Consider the following 22,080-nt stretch of genomic DNA (forward strand, 5'->3'; position numbering starts at 1 on the left):
TGTGAAGGCACACGTAACACCCCGACCGGAACTATAAAATCACGTATAACCGAGCTGGCGAACGCCCCTTTTGCATCGTAAACCACAGTCTTCGGACTATTTTACATTGACTTTCTGCGAAGTTACTCATTTGAGCGCTCGTCGAAAGGGGGAGCCCATTAACCTGCACAACACAACGAGACGTAGGTCTTGAGTAACCACGTGGGGTATGTGGGCGGGGTTTCCTCGCGTGTGACTGACAGCCGCTGCGCCCGCTTCTCGTCAGTCAGCTGGGGTGGGTGGGGTCACAAAGAGCCAAGATGGCTGACTTTGAGGAGCCGCTGTCAGATGAAGAGAAGGTTTGAAGAATATTTTAATCTTTTGTTCAGAGACCATTTTTTTTTTCTTATTTGTAAAAAATAATAATAATTTTTTAAAAAAGAAAGAAGGAGGGTGGCCGTGTTACGTGTTGATATGTGTCAGCGGTTACGATTGGGAAGGAGAATACACATTTAGAGGTGATCAACTTGTGCTCATGGGCTACCGTTAGCCAGCCAGGCTTTTAGTCGGCTAGCGGAGGCATCAAACGCTGACAGGAGAGGTTTGACATCTGGTCTCTGGTGCTGGACACTTTTTTTTTGTTTTTTGGTTATTATTTTATTGAACAATTTACACCCATTTCCAAAAGTCGCATTTTTTTTTTTCCCCAGGATAGTCTGAACCGCTTTACAGCGAGGGCTACGTAATGTACCGAGGCTAGCATTAGCAGCTAATGTTACCTTTGCTTTGGATTTCTGGGTCAAACAGATTCAGTTGCAGTTCAGATACTTATGTGAGCCAAACATGGCTTGAAAATGAGGATACGGATGCCTGCGCGGAGCCCGACGACGGCAAAGCGCCTTCCGTCATGCCAGGAGGGGACGGGGGGAGGGGGGGGGCAGGTGGACGCAAAGATCAAATGATCAGGAGGAACAGACTTTTACGATTGTCTTACAAGGAAAGGTGACCGCAGATAAGAAATCTGTGAACAGCAACAGGGTGGCTCTCAAGACTGTAAGCGAGAGCAGCGACATGTTCCTGATAACGTCGAGAGAGATTTAAGATGAACGACTATTGACGAGGACAGATACAGGAGATCATTCCTGCTCACCGCAATAAGACTGTACAATAACTCACCTCTGGCAAAATCCATCACACAACAATAACACTGTTGTCTGTGTTTCTTGGTTGTTTGTATATAATATATATATATAGATATATACTGCACTGTATGTACTGTGCATTTTATATTTCATATTTTTACTGCCATTTTACTGCTATTTTATTGCTTTCTATTATTCTATTATCTATGGTAGTGAAAACATTTCCCCTCGGGGATTAATAAAGTAACTACCTAACCTAACCTAAAAATTGAGGGCAAGATTTCACAGATACACGACACAGTGCAGACGAGCAGGTCGATGTGAATATTTCTATCTGTATCTGTTAACCAGTAAAATGGTGCACCGTATGAAATGTTGTGATATTTGTTTTTTTTCTTGTAGGTATTTCCCTTTAAATGACCAAAGCTATAATTCTATTATTTAGTAAAACTTGCTGTTCATTTTTTTTTTTTTTTTTTTTTTTTTTTTAACTGACTTATAACAGGGTGCTACAGTTGCTGTAGTGTTATTACGAAGTTGGTGTTGTCATTTTGGATTTTTACTCTTAACTTGAGTAGAAACCAAGAACAACTTTTTAGTTTACATCTCTTATGATAAGAAATGTAAACTATAAAGTGACACTGACTTTAATTAAAGAAAAAAGGTCACAACCAAACGACAAGCAAAATGGTAAACTTGTCTTCGTTTTATTATAGATTTGTTTTATAGGTATAGTTTCTCTTTCTGAATTCATATTAAAACAATGACATACTTGATCGATGTGTCTCAACAGGTCCGCATAGCAGCCAACTTTGTAACTCATGCCCCCCCTGGAGAGTTCAATGAGGTCTTCAACGGTAAGCAGCAGATGTGGCAACATGCTTTTGATAACAATTACAAATTGTACAATTTGTTTCTTCTCCGATAATAGTATTTTATTGTTTTGTTTCTGAAGTGAACTACACAAACAGTGGTTTCTTCTTGTCTTGCTAGATGTGCGGCTTCTTCTCGACAATGACAACCTTCTTAGGGAGGGGGCGTCACAGTAAGTATTACGATTCATACGGGAGGGGGGACATTTTGATGTCATATTATCAATGTCTACTGCACCTCTGTGCCCATTTTATTTGTCCAGCTCCTTCGCCCAGTACAACATGGATCAATTTACTCCTGCCAAACTCGAGGGCTACGATGAGCCGGTATGTTTCCTCCTTAAATCTTTCTTATAAAGTTCAGGAGAGCCCGTGTCTGAGGCAAGCTTCTTCAATCATTCCTGCCGCTTCTTTACAGGTATTGATCACAGAGCACGGTGACTTGGGTCAGGGACGCTTTCTGGACCCGCGCAACCGTTTATCGTTCCGCTTCGACCACCTAAGAAAAGAGGTGAGCGACGTGCAGCCGTATGAGGGCGAGACGGCCCTGAGGAGCTGGAGAGATGCTTGTGATACTGCCCTTAGTGCCTACGTCAAAGAGCACTACCCTACTGGAGTCTGTACGGTGAGACGCACGAACAATTGTGACAAAGTAGGAACATAGGCAATACTGGCTAACATTTTACCCATACTCATAACATCTGTGCGTTGCAGGTATATGGGAAAACGGTTGATGGTCAGCAAACAATCATAGCCTGCATTGAGGGACATCAGTTTCAACCCAAAAACTTCTGGTATAGTGTCCTCTCTGCCAACAGCTGTTTAAAAGCATACCAGAATATATGTACAGTTTGTCTGATATATATATACACATTAATATAACATAATATATTACAGATTTTTATAAGATACCTTTAGCTTTATCCAAATGTTTATAAATATACAGTCGATATATATTTTAGCGGTGATGAAAGTAAAATAGTATGTCTCTCATTTCGTTTAATGGCTCCCTGTGCCGCTGTCTGATTGTAACAAAAGGTTTCTCTTGATTTTTCTAAAAAAGGAATGGTCGCTGTAGGTCAGAGTGGAAGCTTACCATTGGTCAATCCACTGCTCAGGTGGTGGGAGTATTGAAAATCCAGGTCAGTGTGCACATCCACATAAATGATAAATAAACCATGGAGCAATATATATATATTTTTTTTTTAAACCCCAGTTTACTAATAACGTTTTTGTCCCGTCTCCAGGTGCATTATTATGAAGATGGGAACGTGCAGCTGGTTAGCCATAAGGAGGTAGAAGAATCAATACCAGTGACTGTAAGTAAAAATATTATACATAAGCACTCGCAGTTTGTCAACAATGGTCGTTGAATAGTATTAGACTGTCAGTTCTGAATCTTTACATCGGGCTTCATCCATCTCTGTTGGTAAGATGACAGCATGTGTATTTTTGACAGAATGAAAGCCAGACAGCTAAGGAGTTTGTTGACATTATTGAAAACGCAGAAAATGACTACCAGGTAAGTTACCCATTACTCACTGCATATCTTATATATTGTCTTAAACAACAGGTGTTACTATTACACACTTCAGCATACATAGACATTTTAAAATAAAGAATGTAAAAATATGATACTTGTTTCCCCTCCACCTCTTGTCGTCAGACTGCAATCAGTGAGAACTACCAGACAATGTCTGACACCACCTTCAAGGCCCTGCGTCGCCAGCTGCCTGTCACACGCACTAAGATCGACTGGAATAAGATCCTAAGTTACAAAATCGGCAAGGAGATGCAGAATGCCTAATGGGGGAGAGGGGGGAGGGGGGGGGGGGGGTCGGGGGACTGACCGGGGAAATGCACGCTCCCATGGGCCCACAACACCCACCTATACATGAGCAAGGACTAACCAAAGCAAAACTATATCAACACGGGGCAAGGAATTTAAAAAATTAAAAAAAATTGTGTAACTGAAGATTTACAGACCGTTAGGCACAGATCTGCTGTAAGGAAGGTGCAGTTATGGAAATAATCATGGTTTGGAGGAAGTGGTTGCTTTTGGATGTGTGTTGTTAAAGAGTTGTGTTGGGACAGTGTGCAGGGCTGTGCTCAGGACTGCTACAGCAGAGAAGTCAATTTCCTTCAGCACATCTAAGGGTCTCCCGAGATTCCGATGCGAGACGTTACAACATTTTCACAGAGTGAAACTGATGAACAACTTTAATCAAATGTCTCAGTTCTCAGCACACGGGCAAAGAACCAGAACGCACAAGGCAGCTGATGAGACCAACCAAGCACACCATCAAATATCAGGGTTTGATTTTGGAATAATATGACGGGTTGTTTTTTTTTTGAAAGTTTTTGTCATTGTGGTTGCCAGGTGTGGTGGAAATGAAATCGGTAAGATTTTAACCGATAACGACCTTAAAGTTTTGCTGAACTGACCTGGAACGTAGTCACGCATTGCTAACAAAAACCTGTTAACATTTAGGAGTAGCACAATCCTCAGCATAGCTCTGTTCCTGCACCTGTATGTTTGTCAGTATCTGTTTGGACTGAGGGAATGTTTACTTGTTTTCCGTTGTGCTCCACTGATGTACGGTCTCTCCACCCATGCAAGCTACGATGACCGAAACAAGATAAAGCGACTTCTCCGCTGCTGCATCTAAAATGCATTCTCTGTTCTCTTACTTTGGCAACACCTCCATTGCTGTACAGCTTTTCCTTTGTAAAAAGGAAAACATACTCGTATTCACCAAGATTTTTTTTTTTTGTTGCCAAAATCTCTTTCCTATGGTAAAGAACTCCATCCTCCCGCCCATGTATGCAAATTTCTATTTTAATATGCCGGTTTTTGTTGGAGTCTTAGAACATTGCACTCTTGTATAACTGTAACAAACCGTATTGGTCAATGCCAAGTGAACGCAAAGCAGTTGCCATGTATGGCAAGATCATATACTGTAAATGTTACGCGACTTCTGCAAGGCCACATTATGCTCTACGTGTTACATGACTTCTGAGTAGACTGACCCTGGATCAGTTACTTGTTAGCTATACTATGTGCTGTGTTCAACCCTCGCGATATACTACAACTGTGTGCCGATCAGTTATAAAGCTCAAGAGTGTACTGCCCCATACTGTTCAAATAAATGGATTAAACATCTTGGCCAGATTTTTTTTTTTTATTTTCCTTTCCGGCTGTAGCATACAAAGATTTGCATAGTGTACCAATCAAGATCCTTTTAAGATTGCCAACTGAAATTACTTTAATAGAACGACTCGCTGTCAGACGCACTTGGCTTCATGGCATGGACAGTTTATTTAAAAATCCCTAAATGCCACAAGTGTTCGTGATATGCTTATTTCCTAGAGACAGTTGAGGGATAATGCCCCACACAGACAACAGTATAAACCTAAAGATTTAAATTGATTGGCTAAAATGACAACTTCATTCAATGAATTATTGGTTTTAAAGCCAAACGACATGAGACATAAAAAAATGGTAAACCTAAAACAATAATCTGATGTGTAGCACTGTTAGGACAAGACACAATACTATGTAAATAATTTGACAGAATAATTACAGTAGCAAGATTCAAACCTTCAATGTCCATTACGTTCACTGATGGATATCATGACGCGTTGTCCTCTTCGGTTTGGGTGAAGCAGAAATCAAACCCTCCCTGAATAAAAAATAATAATCTAAATATAGAGTTATGCAGTGCAAAGTGTGCTTTCCCTTTTCAAGACGAGACTCAGTGTTTTCATGACACATGATTGTAAAAAAAAAAAAAAACAGTACATGCATGTGATGTTCATTCATAGAGAATAAACTGAACTCTTTAAAATATTTACAGTACAATAATGTTTTCGTGGAGCATCTCAATAGAAACTGCATAAGAATTTACTCGGAAACCACTTAAAAACTACGAACTAAATTGTGAAATAGTGATAGCTACACTCTTGCTATGCTGCACATTTATATATTTTAGTCCTTCTACTTGCTATACAGTTTTGTTTCATTGTTTTGATTGTAAAATAACTGTCAGTTTGAGAATTAAGGGTGTTGTATTAAATCCTGTTGACATGTCTGTCTTCATAATCAACATGTCTTTCAATTGGTCACTTTTTTGACACCCTTTGTATAGGGTCATTGTGGAGAATAACAGATAAATATTTATATTCTAAAAGTTTAAATTCACAATAATTCTACACAAAGAAATAATGACAGTGCAGTTAAAATAGGAAAGACTGTATCCAATAGAAGAATCAATAATATACTATATTTGATTTCAAATATATTTTTTGCCAATTGTTTGTCATGTTGTGGTACAGAGATGCAGGGGTGCTACAAACTCTGCATTTGTTTGAAACAGTACAGCTCTGAAGTGTGTAGACTACTGAATTTTGAGTGCTTTATGATGCTGGGTCACAAGGGTTAGCGAAGATGTAAAAGTGACTGCTGATTTAGCCCCGACTTGTTCAGCAGTTAGTTTGTATGATGTAGCTGTTAGCTGCCAGAAGATAAAACCAGGTCAGACTCCTTGGCTCCCTCCTGCCCGCTGCTGCTGCCGTGTCCACAGTTCCCCGTCAGCTCTGGGAAGAGGCTCGTCCGAGAAGAGTGACTTGGGGAGCCTGGAGTTGGACTCATGCCTGGCTTCTTTGGAGGGATTGGAGGTGGATGGGTCTTCTCTGAGCGAGGAGTGAGGGGGGAGCGGATGCCCGGAGACAGAGGACCTGAAGAGGGCGACCTCCCCCCTGGAGGAGATCCCGCGAGGTTGCGGTAGTCCGTGCCAAATGGCGAGCTGCTGATTGGTGCCAGCTTGACTCCAGCCTGCTGGCTGGTGAAGCGGGACAGCACCTGAGTGACAGTGTTGCGGGCCAGCTGCTTAGCTGTGTTGTGCTCTGGTGGGGGAGGCATGGAGGTGGTGGTGGGGGAGAGGTCCCTGGGGGAAAGAGGGCCACCATGCTGCTGCTGCTGCTGCTGCTCCAGCTCAGCCTGACTCTGGAACTTGTGCCTGGCGGCCTGGAATCGCTGGTTGACTCCAACCTGGTAGGAGGACTGATGGAAACCTGGGCTCCCCAGACGCTTAGCCAGAACAGGGGAGGAAATAGGGGATGAGGAGAGAGAGGAGGAGGCTGTGCTGGAGGGAGAGTGAGGATGAGGGTGAGGGTGAGGAAGAGGGTGCAGAGGGGAATGCAAAAGGGCTCCTCCCCCATTTTCTACTCCTCCTCCATTGTCTGCTCCTCTCCCCTCCAGCTGGGTCGGTTCCGTCTCTTTATGAGTGTGATGGCCGTTCACCTTGGGCAGTGAGGTGGATTTAGGAGTGGCATCAGGCTCAGTCTGGACAGAGGTGGACACCACCATCATTTTGGACGGTGACTCTTCCCCCTCCACCGCAGCCTCCTTTCCCTCCTCTTCACATCCTTCAGGTTCAGCCAACCTCTCCTTCAGTTCCCCGACCTGTCTCTCAAGCTCCCGACTCCTTTCCTCCTCTTTGCTGAGCCTGGCTTTCATCTGCTCTCGTTCTGTGTCAAACTCAGCCAGCTGCCTCTCAGACCTGGCCTCGAGCTGGGCTGCCCGGCTCGTCTCGTTTTCAAGAACCGCCCGGAGCTTTTCCAGGGCACTGGTCTCTTCCTGCAGCAAAGAGTGAAGTTGGGAGACCTTCTGAGCCTCCTCCTGAGCCTGGCTGCTGGCCTTCTGCAGCTCCAGAGTCAGAGTTGAGGAGAGCTGCTGCTGCTGGGACAGCGACTCCTCCGCCTTGCTCACCACTTGTTCTTGTTCCGTCTCTAACCTCTGCACTGTTGCACGCTCCACCTCCAACTGCACAGAGTGAGAGGAATACAAATCAAGGCAGCTTTTCCATATTTAACCACAAGGAGGCAAAATGACACTATTGTTGCATTAGTTCCAACAGAGACACGTTCTACTCGTATAAAGCACAATAGTTTCCTGAAAAGGAGTTTGTTGATGTATCCCATTGCAACTGCTTACTATCACTAAGTTTTCAGTGTCTTATTTTCTTCTCCTTATTTTCTTCAGATAATAATAATTTAGATTTGCTGCACAGATAAAAAAAAAATTGTATCTTCTACATGTTTATATTGTTTGTGCATAACATTCATGATATTGGCTCAAGCGACATTGTAATTTAATTCAAATAGCTCATCTAAAATTCATTGAGACATAAAATGGTAATTTGCTTTATTAGACACAATATTTAGATGAGGATGAAAATGATTGACATCATTTGTAGGTAGTCTATTTCTGTTTTTATCCCGAGTTTCAACACACAGTTCTGTTTGATAAACAACACTTAAATCAGGAGTTCAGAGTCAGCGGAGACAGAGTGACTTGTTCATGTTTTGCCTCTGCTTGCGTGGCATGTTTATGGAAAGTTCAGTTTTGCCATGAGGTCATCAGCGGGTGACTGGGCAGCTTAAAAGCTTTGATGAGAATGAGAAGGAAACGAGAGGTGATGAAATACAATCGTGTGTGTGTGTGTGTGTGTGTGTATTGTCAGTGTACGAAAAACAGCAAAGGCAGGAAGGCCTGAGGAAGACTGCGAGACACTCAGGAACCCTTCCTTACATAAGGCACTTGTGTGAAGTTTATGGAGTAGCTGGCTGTGTGCTCACAGTGTGTGTGCGCCAGCTGACCTTGCATTAGACATGGACATCCATTATCTCAAGTTTCCTGAGGCCATAAAGCCCCATGGCTGCTGGACAGCCAAACAATGGCCTCTTCCTCATCTGTTTCCCATGGAACAGTCCTGTGCTGGTGCTTATGAGTGCCCCTGTGTGTCTGTTCTTTAACACGCCAAGCCCTCTCCACCCTACTGTGTTACACAGTGGAGCTGCACTGATGCGTCCCTGCTCAGTCACTGGGTTTTAAATCACAGCTACAACAATGAAGAAGGACACTTTGCAGACAAGCGATGGAGAAGGAAAGGGAAGTATATCCAGCAGATGTGCTCATTTATCAGCAAGTGAAGATCTTCTTTTCTTTTTAGACTCTAAGTTCCAGTGAGAGTGCCTTCTCTTTTTAGGCTCCAAACTGAGGAGCTCAGTGCCTGTGGATTTTAGAATAAAAAAACGTTCTCTGTATTTTAAAGGCAAACTAAAGACTTTTTTCTTTTAGACTGGCTTTTATATTGGAGTAATGTTTACAGCCTTAGTTGTATTAATAATTTTTTATTCTTGGTGTTTATTCTGTTCAAGACTATTATTTATTGATTCTGTACACTTAACTGTTTTAGCGTGATTTTTAGTACTGCTTTTTTTCAAATGTTGTTTATTTTTTTCGTTTGAATTTTTCTACGTGAAGCACTCTGGGCTGCATGCATGTATGAAATGTGCTAAATAAATAAATCCGAGTTTCGTTAAGTTTACCATTTTTACCAAAGATAAACATACAAATACGCAGACACACTATATCACTCAAACCTGTTGCAGCAGTTTATCTCTTTCTGTCTGCAGCATGAAGTTGAAATCTGCACGCTGCGCAGAGTCCTGGGCATGTTGTTGTTTCTCCTTCTCCAGATCAGATATCATCTATCAAACATACAAGTGATTAAAATTAGATAAGGTCACATGCAGGCAGGTTTCTTGTTTCAGGATTCAGTGCATGAATTGGACATCATCCTTGAACTAATTTTCTTGGCTGTTTGAAAATTGTCCCTTGACTCATCAGCTTCCACAGAACCTCCTCCACATTACAAAGTTTTGTCCATTTAATCAACTTCCTAAACCTGACTCATGCACGGGTGGAGTTTGTATGCCTCTCAGTCTCTCCTAGACCTTCAGCTCTTCTGTGATGCTGTGATAAAGCTCCGTATCAACCCTCTGAGCCGTGGCTGCAGCTGCTGCTGCCTGTTTGCCTCACTCAGCCAACTCAGTAGCTGAAACATGGAGACAAATAGATACACGCGCATTTCACACACACAACAACCCTATTGTACAAATGTGAGCCTCTGTGTGATAATGGCTGGGTGCTTGCTTGGTTGCAGCACGGCTTCTACACGCAAATCTGATATGAAGACGGGTGGGATGCCTGAGTGAGCATGCCCCTTACCCTCCTGTGTCTGTTCTCAGCAGCCGCCAACTGTCCCATCATCCTCTCCTGCATCCTCTTGCAGTGAGCCATGACCAGTTTAAGCACAGCCAGCGGATTTGGGCCCACAGCCCGGCCCTGCAGATGCGTGTGAGGTTGGGCGAGTGTGCTCTGGCGCTCCAGGGATTCGTTGTCCCGCTGCAGGGCCAGGAATGGATCGCTGAGGTCGTACTGTCCGTAGCGCTCCTGGACGAAAGCATCTCTGTGCTGAGCCTAATAGGTACACACAAACATACAACAAGCACATGTAATTAGGCATTAGATTCGATTACTAATAGGCTCAGCATTAACTTGAAAAGCAACCCCTCTTTTCAATAGAGACTGAAAATCAGCTTTACCATTGGACACCAGAGGATGAAGCATATGGAAACACACACATATACATAGATACATTTGGAGCACAGCAGGCAACCAGTTGACAATGATGATATCAAGTATTAGATCAATGTGTATGCATGCGCTAAAGGAGAAACACGTCATTATACGTCCATGTGCATGTTAAGTCCACACAGGGCAGAAACCAATGTTTTTATGCAGGTCAATATTTGAGTTTGATAGAGTGAGGTATCTTTTCCACACTGAGGCACAGGACAAAAATGTGTCAAGAACATAACAACAAGGCCCCACTGGCTGTGCCCAAAAAAACATTAAGTACCAAAAACTATCCAAGGATACACACACCTTCATGTTTTATTATGGTAATAACTTTAGGGATACATGTAATCATTAAACATAGACCTGAAAGTGTGTGTCCATGTGTGTGCAGGTAACCTGTGCTGAGTGATGTTATTGTTAGTGTGAGCACAAGCAGATGGTCTTTCCCGTCAACCCAAACACAAAGAGGTGAGGCTCGGCTGTCCAACCCCCACCAGGGGCAGATGTGAACTCTTCCCCAGGGATGCAGGGGTGAAGGACTGGGTCATGAAATTAGACACACAGAGTTGTTTCAAATGAAGTGGTTAGATCATACCAAAACTAATAAAAAAGAACTATTGAATAAAAGTGAAAGCACTCTTGTTTTAGGGCAAAAATTAGATCACGAGGAACAAAATACTGCTGTCATTTCACCTAATTTTACTTTATCCCACAGTATTCAAGCTGGAATGACAAGCAATGAAGTGAAACATGATAGAGCCGTGTTGACGTCAATCTTGGTCATCCCGATGTATCATTAGGAGGTCTCATTAGCTACATAACAGTTTGTAGGTTTGAATTCTCGAGACATGCAGGGTCAGCTGGGTGTCCTAGTGATGTAAGCACATGCCACAGAGTTCACTCCACCCGCCTTCACAACACCCGTCTCCGTCTCCGTCTCCCCATGCAGTCCTCATCAGACACCCCAGTCAAACGACCCCCGTCGTCCCCCTGCCCAAACATGCGTGGCACTGCATTCCTCTGTTGGTTCATCATTTCTTAGTAAATGCCTCTCTCTGCTTCTGCCTGCCTGTCAGACTCTCTTTCTCACAAGCTCTCAGACTGTGGCAGCACAAATACACCCACCAGCACACACACACACACCCTGAGGGTTTCAGTAAGGCAGCTGTATTTGAGGCTCTTTCTCCAGCTGAACAAAGAATGTGACCCTTGGTGAAGAGATTACAGAACTTACACAAAGACATTGTCTCAATGCCTCCAGTCTCATGCATTGTCTCCAAATCTGACCTAGTAGGCTTCTATGAGTGAGAGTGTGGATACGAGTGTATGAATGCAGTTTGTATATTTACCTGTAGTTGTGTGCATGTGTTTTTGTGCTGGCCTGTAGAGGAAAGCTTTAAAACTTGACTGAAGACAAAACTGCAGCTTCCCGAGTTAAATAACTGTTTAAACAGACCCTTAAGGGCCAGGCGCTCTCTCTCTCTATGTGTGTGTGTGTGTGTGTGTGTGTGTGTGTGTGTGTGTGTGTGTGTGTGTGTGCGTGTGCGTGTGTGTGCGTGTGCGTGTGTGTGTGTGTGTAGGAGCTGTAGCCTATAGGATCTGGTCTCTCATGGTTTTTTTGTTGGGTTAGTTCTGATCATAATGACAGAGTGTGCCTTCCTCTATGAGAGGGCACAACAAGCAAACCCTCGCTGCTGCAAAGCTCTCATTTCTGTTCAACTACTGATGACAAATGTCCCTACAGCAAGGCGTGGGAAAGACGACATTATATATGAATAATTTTAGTCCACTGTTTCATAATCAATAATGGTATTTTTTTTTTTAGTTCTGTTATGTAAATGTAAAATTCCTCTACAATTTCATGCATCGTTGTTGCTATTGAAACGGGTGTGCCACAGCTCGTTTGATCATTGGCCTCTTCAGCAGTCTTCATCCTCTCATGCATTCCTTCTTCTGCAACAAGGTGTGAAGGAAAACCTGATGCTTTTCACCTGGAAAAAGCCTCGAGCCTCAGGGCACAATCATGCCCTTCTGTGAGCTGAAAACAGCCAGGGAGTCCTGTTTCCTTAGTAAGCCTCTATAATGACTGTCACACAATGAACTCAGCAGCTACCAGGGACAAAAAAATACCACTCTGAATGGTACTGGGTGCATATCTACCTTTACAAATATACAGTTATCTCCTCAATCTGACTCAACTAACACTGTGGGTGGAAGAAAAGCCATGCGCATATCTTACTGCCTGTGTGATTTATCTCACCATGTCTTTCTCTCAGGCAGCAGTTATGAAAATGTCAAAAATGATTAATTAAAGATAATAACACATCACACCTGCCAAGAGTATGCATACCTTAATCTTACTTTGAGTGAAAAGTAGAAACATAGTTTTGAATGAAAATCTGGTGCTTGGGGCCATTGACTTGCTGAATAACCATGAACGACAACATAATTGTTCGATGCACAACACTTTGAAGGGATTAGGAAATGAAATAGTCTTGGGAGAAACCAAATTGCAAATAATGAAATTAGATTGTAGGCAGAGGAACTGTACATTAAGCTCTGAGACAAAACCCCTGACATATCGACTTTTGAAATGTTTTTGTTTGAAAAGAACATTTACACATCAAGTAGACTCATTGGAAGTTACATGGCACAACATTCAAGTTCAATATTCATTCTTCCACGGAAATATATTTTATTAAGTATTCAAACTCTTTCACTTTTTACACACTTCTTTGTGCTGTCAATTTAATTCTCGAAAGATAAACTAAAAAAATGTTTGCAAATTAAATACAAAAATATATTTTTTGCATATCAATTACAAATTACAAACTAAAATATCATCTTTAGAAATTTCGGAATCCACTTTAACCCAAGATTAAGAAAATAGTCAGCTTTTCTTCACAAATACGCAGCTTATCAGCTAACTTTTCACTGTGGTGTTGAGCAGTTAACATACAGTGGATTCATCAGAGCCGGTGTGATGAGAGCGAAGAAACTGAACAACATATTAAATTTGTAGGCCGGCCAACGAAAGGAGACTAAAAGGCAGCTCCCTGATGCTGAAGTGTTGGAAGATAAGTGGATTTGTCACGATACGCGTGATAATTCCGTGTGGATTCGTCACGATACCGGACCCCTTTTACATAAAAAAACCCAAAAACATTCAGTTGTAGATCAAGTTTCGACATCTCTTTTGATAAACACATTGACACTGATGACCTGACATTCCTGGGATTACAACATTTGTCATGCGAGTCCTGCCCTGACCGGGTGTACTCTTACACTGACAATGCTGTAGCATTACCTGTCTTGGGCTATATTCTAAAGCTATAGTGTGCTCTGAGGTTAATCTGTCCTGCCAATGAATCCATATTAGCCGAAAGTTCAGACAAAGCAAACCATGTCAGTCTTAAAAGATAATGTAGTTGCTCATGCAGATGGAGTGGAGAACACAGCAGTGTGAGAGAGACAGTGAACCTCAACATTTTGGTACAGAACACGTGGGTACATTTTTGTACAGAATTTTTTTTTACAGATGCAACATATGACAATTCAGCTTAAAATGATGGCACATTTACTTCAGGTTAAGGTTTCACTGACTGGTTTGTTCAGATAATGCAGAGGAATAAGTCCACTTGATGCTGCAGAAACAAGCATGCAATACCTTGCAGCAGTGTGACTCCTTCAAACACTATACTGGCAATGTCTAAGAACCAGGCAAAGGTCAGGTACTGCAGGGTTTTTCTTAACACTGACTGCTGACTATGCTGTTTAACATGTACATGAAGGTCCCTTGAATCTTATGAGTCATTTGAGGGTATCAGTAATGATACAAAAATGGACTTTTGGACAGAGATGAGTTTGTAGGTGTATGCTTTGTTAAGTGTAAGCTGAGGTGTGTGCTTAAGGGCCGAGCTGTATCTTCCACACCTCCCACAAACACATTAACCACAGATGGCACCGAGATAACTGAGGACACCAAAGAAAACTGTTAAATTAATGTTTAACTACCGCCAATGTCATCATCAGTGGTTAGTGATGAAACGTGAGAGCAGGTGTTCTTAGCCTTTAGTCAGGCACTGCTTTTCAAAATGCTCATCATATCACATGGTGGAACAAGGAAGTGGTCTGAACCAAGTCAAACATTTAACTGACAGGGCAATTAATGGAGAGTGACATGAGGACAAACCTCAATGTGAAAGCGACTTGTTTATGTTTTCAAACTGGCTGTTGTCCTGATTTGGCCTGACCTCCTATATCACTATAGGATTATAGTTATATATATATTATTATATACTATATTTGATGTATGTGCAGCAGACTAATATTCTAATGCTCAGTGCAAGTAGCAGTGAAGGATTGTGTCATATGAACCTTGTTTTTCATGTTGTGTGTCAGCAGAAGAGAGGCTGCCATAAAAAGGAATCCTAAGGACAATATTACTTGGTCTATGTTGCTCATATTAGCTGTGAATTGTGTGTGTGATGTGTTGTGTGTGTGTGTGTGTGTGGGGGGGGGGGGGGGGGGGGGTTGAGCACCTATTTGAACAATAAAGGTCAGAAGGTAACATTAGGCACTTTGATGTCATCTGAACATTTTCAGGTCAGGGAGCTGCACTCTCGCCTCGGGCCTCTGGCTGTTGATACAGCACTTCACTGACATCACATACCGACATGCATTAACATGTTATATAAGGCAACCTTCCTTGCATTTAAGGGAACCTTCTGTGTAGTCATTGCTTTTGTTTATCTAATTTTTTTTTTTTTATCATTTCCTCCCTCCAAATCTTGACAACATGTCCAAATTGGGTAGTGACTCTTGAGTAGTGAAAGAATACACACTCTTATCTGAACAACACACTCATGCCAGGCCCTATTGTTTGCGGAGTCAGGAAAACGCGTCAGGCCGCAAAAATAGACAAAGCACTTTAGGATTACAAGATATGACATCAGATGGACAACACTGCTGAGAACGAACGGATGAACATTTTAACCACACGAACCTTATCGCCATGGTAAACAAAAACATTTCATTCCATTGACAAAGAGCAATTCTGGAGTCTGTTGACAAAAAAAAAAAAAAAAATGTTGAAAGTAGTCCCTAGGCATAGATCTAAGGCATATTTTGATGTCACAGAGTTTTGTTTTAATGTTCAATTGGAAGTTTTTTTCCCCATTGTGTTCACATTTTTAGTGTCTCAAAATTAATGGAAATAAAAATCAAGAGGGACAGACTTCCGGGTCTCTCACTGAGTATTTAAGGAGCAGGTATCTCTCTGTCATACATTTATTTCTATGTCTTTAACGGAAATGCCTTTGAGCTACAGAGTACTTGTTCTAAGCTGGATTTGCACCATTTATTGTCCACGGAGAGAAGATAATAGTAGCATTAGATCCCTATTGATATAAACAATCGACAGCTCAAAAGATGCGCTACCCCTCTTGGAATGCAGGACCTGTTTCTAGTGTCATGTTCTCAGGAATGTTCCTGCTTGTAAAACTGCTTATCTGTCTTCTTAGTAATGAGAACTAGAGACAGCACAATCAAGAATCTGTAGAGACAAGCCCCATAGGTGACGCCATCCCATTCTGTAAGCAAGCAAACACTGATGCAGCGCCAGGTTTTCAAGGGTTTCTGGGGAAGGTGGGGCTAAAAAGCGACTCAACACGGTTGTCCCGGGCAATGTAAAGGCATCCCAACTACTTGTTGTTGAGAGGACAAAATATTTAAAAGTAGGTAGAGACTGGGGAAGATTTGAGAGCCTCTTTTTCAATCATCCTCACATAAAAGTAAACATTACTGGCACGCACTAAAGTTAATGCGGTATGCAAGCTGACAACACTGAAAAGAAAGCTGTGGCTCAAGAAGTAAATTGTTATAGGAGCTGCTTGTTGCGCATTAAAAATCTGTGAAAAAACACAGACAGAGGGAAGGTGAAAAACAACCAAGACAGAGAAAGACGAACAATATCAACAGACTTCCTGGGTGCCAAATTGATCCACAAAGACAGAGCTCAATATTGGATACATTAGCTTGCTATTGAACCCTGACACTCCCTTCTACACACAATCTGCCTTGATGTTGAGCAGTCAGTAATTTACAGTACAGGCCCCCAGTGGGAACAAGGGAAGTCAGTCATTTGAGCCTACAACGCTCTACACCCTCTCCACAATAAACACTGCAGCCTCTGAGTGGCCCAACAGAGACCACCAAAATGTCAGTGGGCAGATAGGACATGGGCCATGGTTAAACATGAAAGACCCCCCCGTAATGTCGCTGAGGAAAGAAGAGAGAAGAAAAAAAAAAAGCAGTAATTGCTCAAGATATGGAAAGAGGAATACAGACATCGAGGCGACCATGAATTTGTCCTGAGGGGATGATTATGTGTGCATTGAGTTTCGGGTCAAACGCTGCATGCTTCAGATCTGCTTCAGATAGCTGCCACTCAAGCTGCATCTGAACCGGAGTGGTTACAGTGGCTTTCCGTCAGGCCCTGGCACTGAAATTCTCTCATGACGACAGCCTCGCTTGATTTAGATAAACTTCATTATCAAGGCTTATTTATTAGAACAGGACGGCCACGGTTGCTACTTGTCCTTATCACAGACTCAATCAGTATTTCAGATGATGAGTCAAGCATTCAGGGCCTAAGTTCATCCAAGCATTGAACAAGTGCTGCGCTCATGAGTCTGAAAGCAGCCTAAATCAGACTTGACTCAAACACTGATATGCATTGTTTCTGAAGGAAAGCTATGCTTTTTCACTTGAATATGAGAGAATGAGCTGAACAAAAGACAGGATTTAAGGAAAAAGTATGTAAGAAACACTCCTCTAACTATAGACATGCGATGTGATCAGGCTGTTAATGTCTGAATTGCTGTTCACAATGCGCACTTTGGTGAGTCACGTTAAATTAACAAGCTCAAAGCGTTTAGAGGTTTTGTGCGTCACCTGCGCCCACATAGTAAGTGTAGTGTGCATTTAAAAGCATTTTGAGTGAACGTCATGGTCTGTGCTGAGTGTTCCTAACACAGATGAATACAGCTGATATGCTCGAGCCAGCAACTCATGCCAGGGCTTAAGGTATGTACCCAAGGCAACATACCACACAGGCCCCAAAGTCCTCCTCTTTCACTGAGACCGAATTTGATTTTTGTGTGGCAAATCAATGGGAATGTACCGAATTAAAGCTAAGGTGAGTAAAAATGAACTCCATGTGACCACAATCAAGACACAACACAATCATATACAGATCTGAATATTATCAGAATTGAACAAAATGAGAAAAACAAATGGCAGCTGTGGCCAGAGACTGCTCTGAGCACCAATAATACTCGTGCTCTGGTGGAATAAAAGGCCAGAGAACCCAGAATGGCTCCTGTGCCATTGTCTTCACTAGCTCTGCTTCCTCAGTTTCCTGTTTACACATCCCCTCCCTGTTAGCTCACATTCTTTTTGGGAGTGTAATGCTGAAACAGGTTGATTTAACTGTCAAAGGCTGTATTGACAAAATGTGTTCTTTATTTAATGGGCTGCTGGGATGGCAATAATGTAATTTCTTAAAGTATGTTATATTATGATTTCCTATATAAACTCCTAAACATATGTAATATGTATAATAAGCATGATTGTGAGTCCATGTGTTGATTTGTTGTATTAGATGCAGTGGCCAACTCACCCTGAGGGCGTGTATGACTACATCCTGGGCCTCCAGCTCTCCCTCCAAGATACTGAGGAGAGTTAGCAGCTCCGCTCTGCTTAGAGCCTCCACATTCATCTCCTCCTCCTAAAGAAAAAAAAAAAAAAAAAAGGGAAAATATAATGTTATTGATTCAGATAAATATGATACCCTGTGAGACTTTTGAATTTTTCCAAACATTAAAGAAGCAAATGACCATAAAATGAAATCAGAGCAATCGACAGAATCATGTAAAAGGAATCCTTGTGAGTATTATAAATGGATTTAAATGTAGAGCAGCACATAGTGGTGGCTTCTCTATCCGCATTTTTTCAATGAGTGGCTCAGAACTCATGTGCAAAGGGACTTGGGGTCCCATCTGTGGCCTCACAGGGTTGTGCTCTGGGTTATAAACAGGAAGTCATTAGCATCTCTGCACATTAAGTTGCTGAGGGACTGAGGACAGTTGTCTGCTCTAATCAGTCCCCAACTGTCCACTGAAAAGGTTCAGTGTGCTTCAACCCCAACGACTGTAAGGCAAATGTGATTGTTTGAAACATCTTATTTTTAAGACTTCAGTCCACTGTGTCCTGTGATTCATCAGCTAGATCCAGTCTAGTCATATGGACCCAGACGTGACACACCTCACACAGCTGACATCACCCTTAAACTGCAGAGAAAGACAAAACACTAATTTCAAAGCTGACCTCTTCCTTTCAATTAGGGATGAAGTCACTCTTGGATTGGTTCCTGGGAATGTCACCGGTATACTCAGAGTGTTAATTACGTGTTTGACAAGATATGTGCGAGCTGCTAAGTCAGATAAGTGAAGCTCAATTGTAATCCGCCTGTTGTTCACACCCCTTAGTGATTTAGTTAAGTGATGGCCTGCCGGGATAAGGTTTGTGCATCTCTGCACAGATTTTACAAGGCTCTGGAACTCTACTATTGGGTCAAACGCCATTCTTACAAAGATGGTGGAGTATCCATGATGGTGACGGTAATCACTGTCTGTCATGTGGGTCCCAAATCTAAAGGAGTTCAGTGGATTCAGAATCATAGCATATGATTCTTATCGTTTTCAGTGACACTTTATGCCCTGAATGGAAGCATCTACACATATTTATTTAGGTTTTGCCATTCATTTCTCACGTGTCTATATTAAAAGAGAAAGCAACTGCCCTTATCTTTATTTGAAACAAACCTCTCTCCTCTCCACTGCCACGAAATTTGACATGCTGTTTACTTTCTTAGAGCAGCGTCCCAGAACATTCTCTGTCTCTCCAAAATTCCTGTGAGCTTTCTGTGGTTCACCACACCTTCGCAGCAAAGCAGCACAGTGTGAATCAGGAGTTATTTACTGGCTACTAACTTGTCATGCATTGTGAGAGTGGTTTCCAGTCTTGCCCAACCACACATGCACATATACTTTGACATTAGTTTAGTTTATTAGTGCACATTTGAGCTGTTGGCTGTCAATGTAGGCCAAACTCAGTGTATGTCACCCGATCAGCTTCCATGGAAAATCATTCCAACATTCCAGGGATACCCACACCATGGGAATCATCATTCAAAAGTAAATCACTAAAACCCACTCTGTAGCCCATATGGTTTCTTTCAAGTGGTAGTGTTTGCAGTTTGGCTTTGAGTACGGACTGATGAACCAACCAATAGCTGATGAAAATATCTTCATAGTTTTGCTATGAGATGCTACATTCATTGTAATCAACAAATCATGATTAAGTCAGACTTGCAAGTCAATATACAGCAAAAAGGAGATAATGTGAAATCACTGGTCTTTCGGAAATGCCAAAGTGAGCCTGTATCTCCCCCTGTGTTTTGTGTATTCATACGTTCAGTTAAATGTTTTATGCTCAATTTGTACTTTACATCAATTCCTCTAACAAAGCTTGGGTTAAATTTGACTCCCTCTGGCTGAGAATCTGGGAAGGATCTATGCTGATATGGTCACTGTGCAGGAGAGGCTGTTCAGTGTGTTTCAAAGCAATAAATGATAGCTGTGGTTGCTGAGGAACAGCAGAGGAGCACCTGCCGTCCTGGGCCTTTGTCTGACACCAGGGACTGTCATTACGTTCCGTGTTGGCAACATCAAGTGCCACAGACCTCACACAAACATCAAATTAGCTATTATCTACGTAGATTGCCTGGGGTGATAATGGCAAAATCTATACTGCACTCAATGTGAAGCACTCTCAGCCTTAGCATGAAAACGAACTCAACACAAAACCCATGAATCCCAGCCCTGAATCCTTACTATTACAATGTATTTCAAATTGTTTATTCAATAACTATTTAGCATAAATCCCTACCTAGTTTAAAGTTTCACATGACCAGAGATGGCAAAGCAACACACCATACAAGCATATCAGACTGGGTCAGAGACCTGCCCATGGACTTTTGCATTATGCTTTCTTACTTATGAAAAGCCCGATTAAATTGGAGAAAGACTCTCTGGAAGCCAGTAGCATATATTTCTACAACCTCCCATGTAGACATACCTTCATACGCTCTGTTCTGGCCGCATTAATTGTTCTCCGAATCCAAAAATGAGTCCACAACAGCATGAATCAAAGCACCCCACTGTCACAGACGCTCCTGCTCTGAGGCCAGCGTGAACAACAAACGTTCAATGACAAGACCTCCGGCCAATCAGACAGACATAGTGCAAGAATCTGGCCAATGGCTGGCGAGTTTGTCGCCAGAGGGCGGTGACACGGGCGTTCCCGGGTCTGCAGGATAAACCTCTTTGTTTCGGACGTCCAACGTTAGATTCTTGCCCATTTCATAATCCCAGCCTGAATTCTCGAAGTGTTTGCAGATTTGACCTAATCTTACAATACATGTATATGTTTACTAGTTCTGAAAGGTAGTTTCAAAGTTTAAGTACACCGAAACTGGATTTTTTTTTTTTTTTTTTTTTTTTTTTTAAATCGGGAAGCCACAATACAATATTTAAAATCGATTAAAAAGTGTCTGCAAGTTTTGTTCCTGCACAGACCATTCGTCCACCTATCTGCCAACTCACGGAGCAGGTTGTTTCAACAAATTTCCTTTCAAAAGCTGACGCCTCGTGGGGAAGAAGGCGTGCACCGTCTCTCGCGGTGTTTCATCTCCCCTTGATGGCCAAATGACAGTATCACAGCTCCGCGTGCTCTGCCACTCAGTCAGTATACGTCCAGACTGAGTCAGGAGACGACATATTACGTATTACAAGATCATATTCCCTCTGTGTAGTTCCAACTCATTTGGTTTTGCAGATATGAGGTCAGTCAATTTTGTGGACAATCTGATGAGATGGTTTTTGTTATCGGACCTGTGCCAGATTGCACACACATTGTGGCCAAGAGCGTAAACACGACACGTTTATCATCAACTCTGTACCCCTGCTGATAAGTACCCCCTCTTGTTATTCAATATACAAGGTGAAGTGTTGAGTGAACTGTAAATCCAGGCTGCAAGAATCTGATGAGGACATTTTAAGTTACACTTACCCAGGAGATAAAGTTAAAACCTGATCCTGAGGAAGGTTTAAAATATTCTTTAGATAAGTGGATGCATTAATGTTGTGATATCATATTATATATATTTTCTCTTAGTTATGCTTTGCATGAAAATAATGATTCATGTTTGTTTACTGTGCGTTTACTGTGCATTCATCCAATAGATCTGCCTACCCTTTGACTTTGACAGATACAGGAGATCATTCCTGCCCACTGCAATAAGACTACAATAACTCACCTCTGACAAAATCCATCACAGTACAATAACACTGTTGACTGTGTTTCTTGGTTTGTTTGTATATTATATATATAGATATATACTGTACTGTATATATATATATATGTTGACTGTGTTTCTTGGTTTGTTGTATATAATATATATAGATATATAATGTAC

The 22,080-nt window shown here is 42.0% G+C and overlaps 2 protein-coding genes across 2 annotated transcripts; one reads left to right on the forward strand and one right to left on the reverse strand.

Annotated features, from left to right (window-relative positions):
* The first annotated feature begins 234 nt into the window (after window positions 1–234).
* On the forward strand, window positions 235–5,156 carry capza1b (capping actin protein of muscle Z-line subunit alpha 1b). The gene is made up of 10 exons (XM_069141564.1): window positions 235–338; window positions 1,915–1,978; window positions 2,115–2,166; window positions 2,257–2,320; window positions 2,412–2,618; window positions 2,708–2,787; window positions 3,057–3,135; window positions 3,241–3,312; window positions 3,453–3,515; window positions 3,660–5,156. Exons 1-10 carry the CDS (start codon window positions 300–302, stop codon window positions 3,798–3,800), a joined length of 861 nt encoding a protein of 286 aa, XP_068997665.1. The 5' UTR covers window positions 235–299; the 3' UTR covers window positions 3,801–5,156.
* On the reverse strand, window positions 4,334–20,861 carry cttnbp2nlb (CTTNBP2 N-terminal like b). The gene is made up of 5 exons (XM_069141563.1): window positions 20,682–20,861; window positions 18,163–18,270; window positions 10,068–10,319; window positions 9,440–9,547; window positions 4,334–7,817 (listed from the first exon to the last, which is right to left on the reverse strand). The coding sequence occupies exons 1-5, from the start codon at window positions 20,745–20,747 to the stop codon at window positions 6,504–6,506; spliced, it is 1,848 nt and encodes a 615-aa protein (XP_068997664.1). The 5' UTR covers window positions 20,748–20,861; the 3' UTR covers window positions 4,334–6,503.
* Window positions 20,862–22,080: the final 1,219 nt, after the last annotated feature.

The sequence above is a fragment of the Embiotoca jacksoni genome, unplaced genomic scaffold, assembly GCF_022577435.1.
Source record: "Embiotoca jacksoni isolate LCO1_2020_lvr unplaced genomic scaffold, fEmbJac1.0.p SCAF_9, whole genome shotgun sequence".
NCBI classification, from domain to species: domain Eukaryota; kingdom Metazoa; phylum Chordata; class Actinopteri; family Embiotocidae; genus Embiotoca; species Embiotoca jacksoni.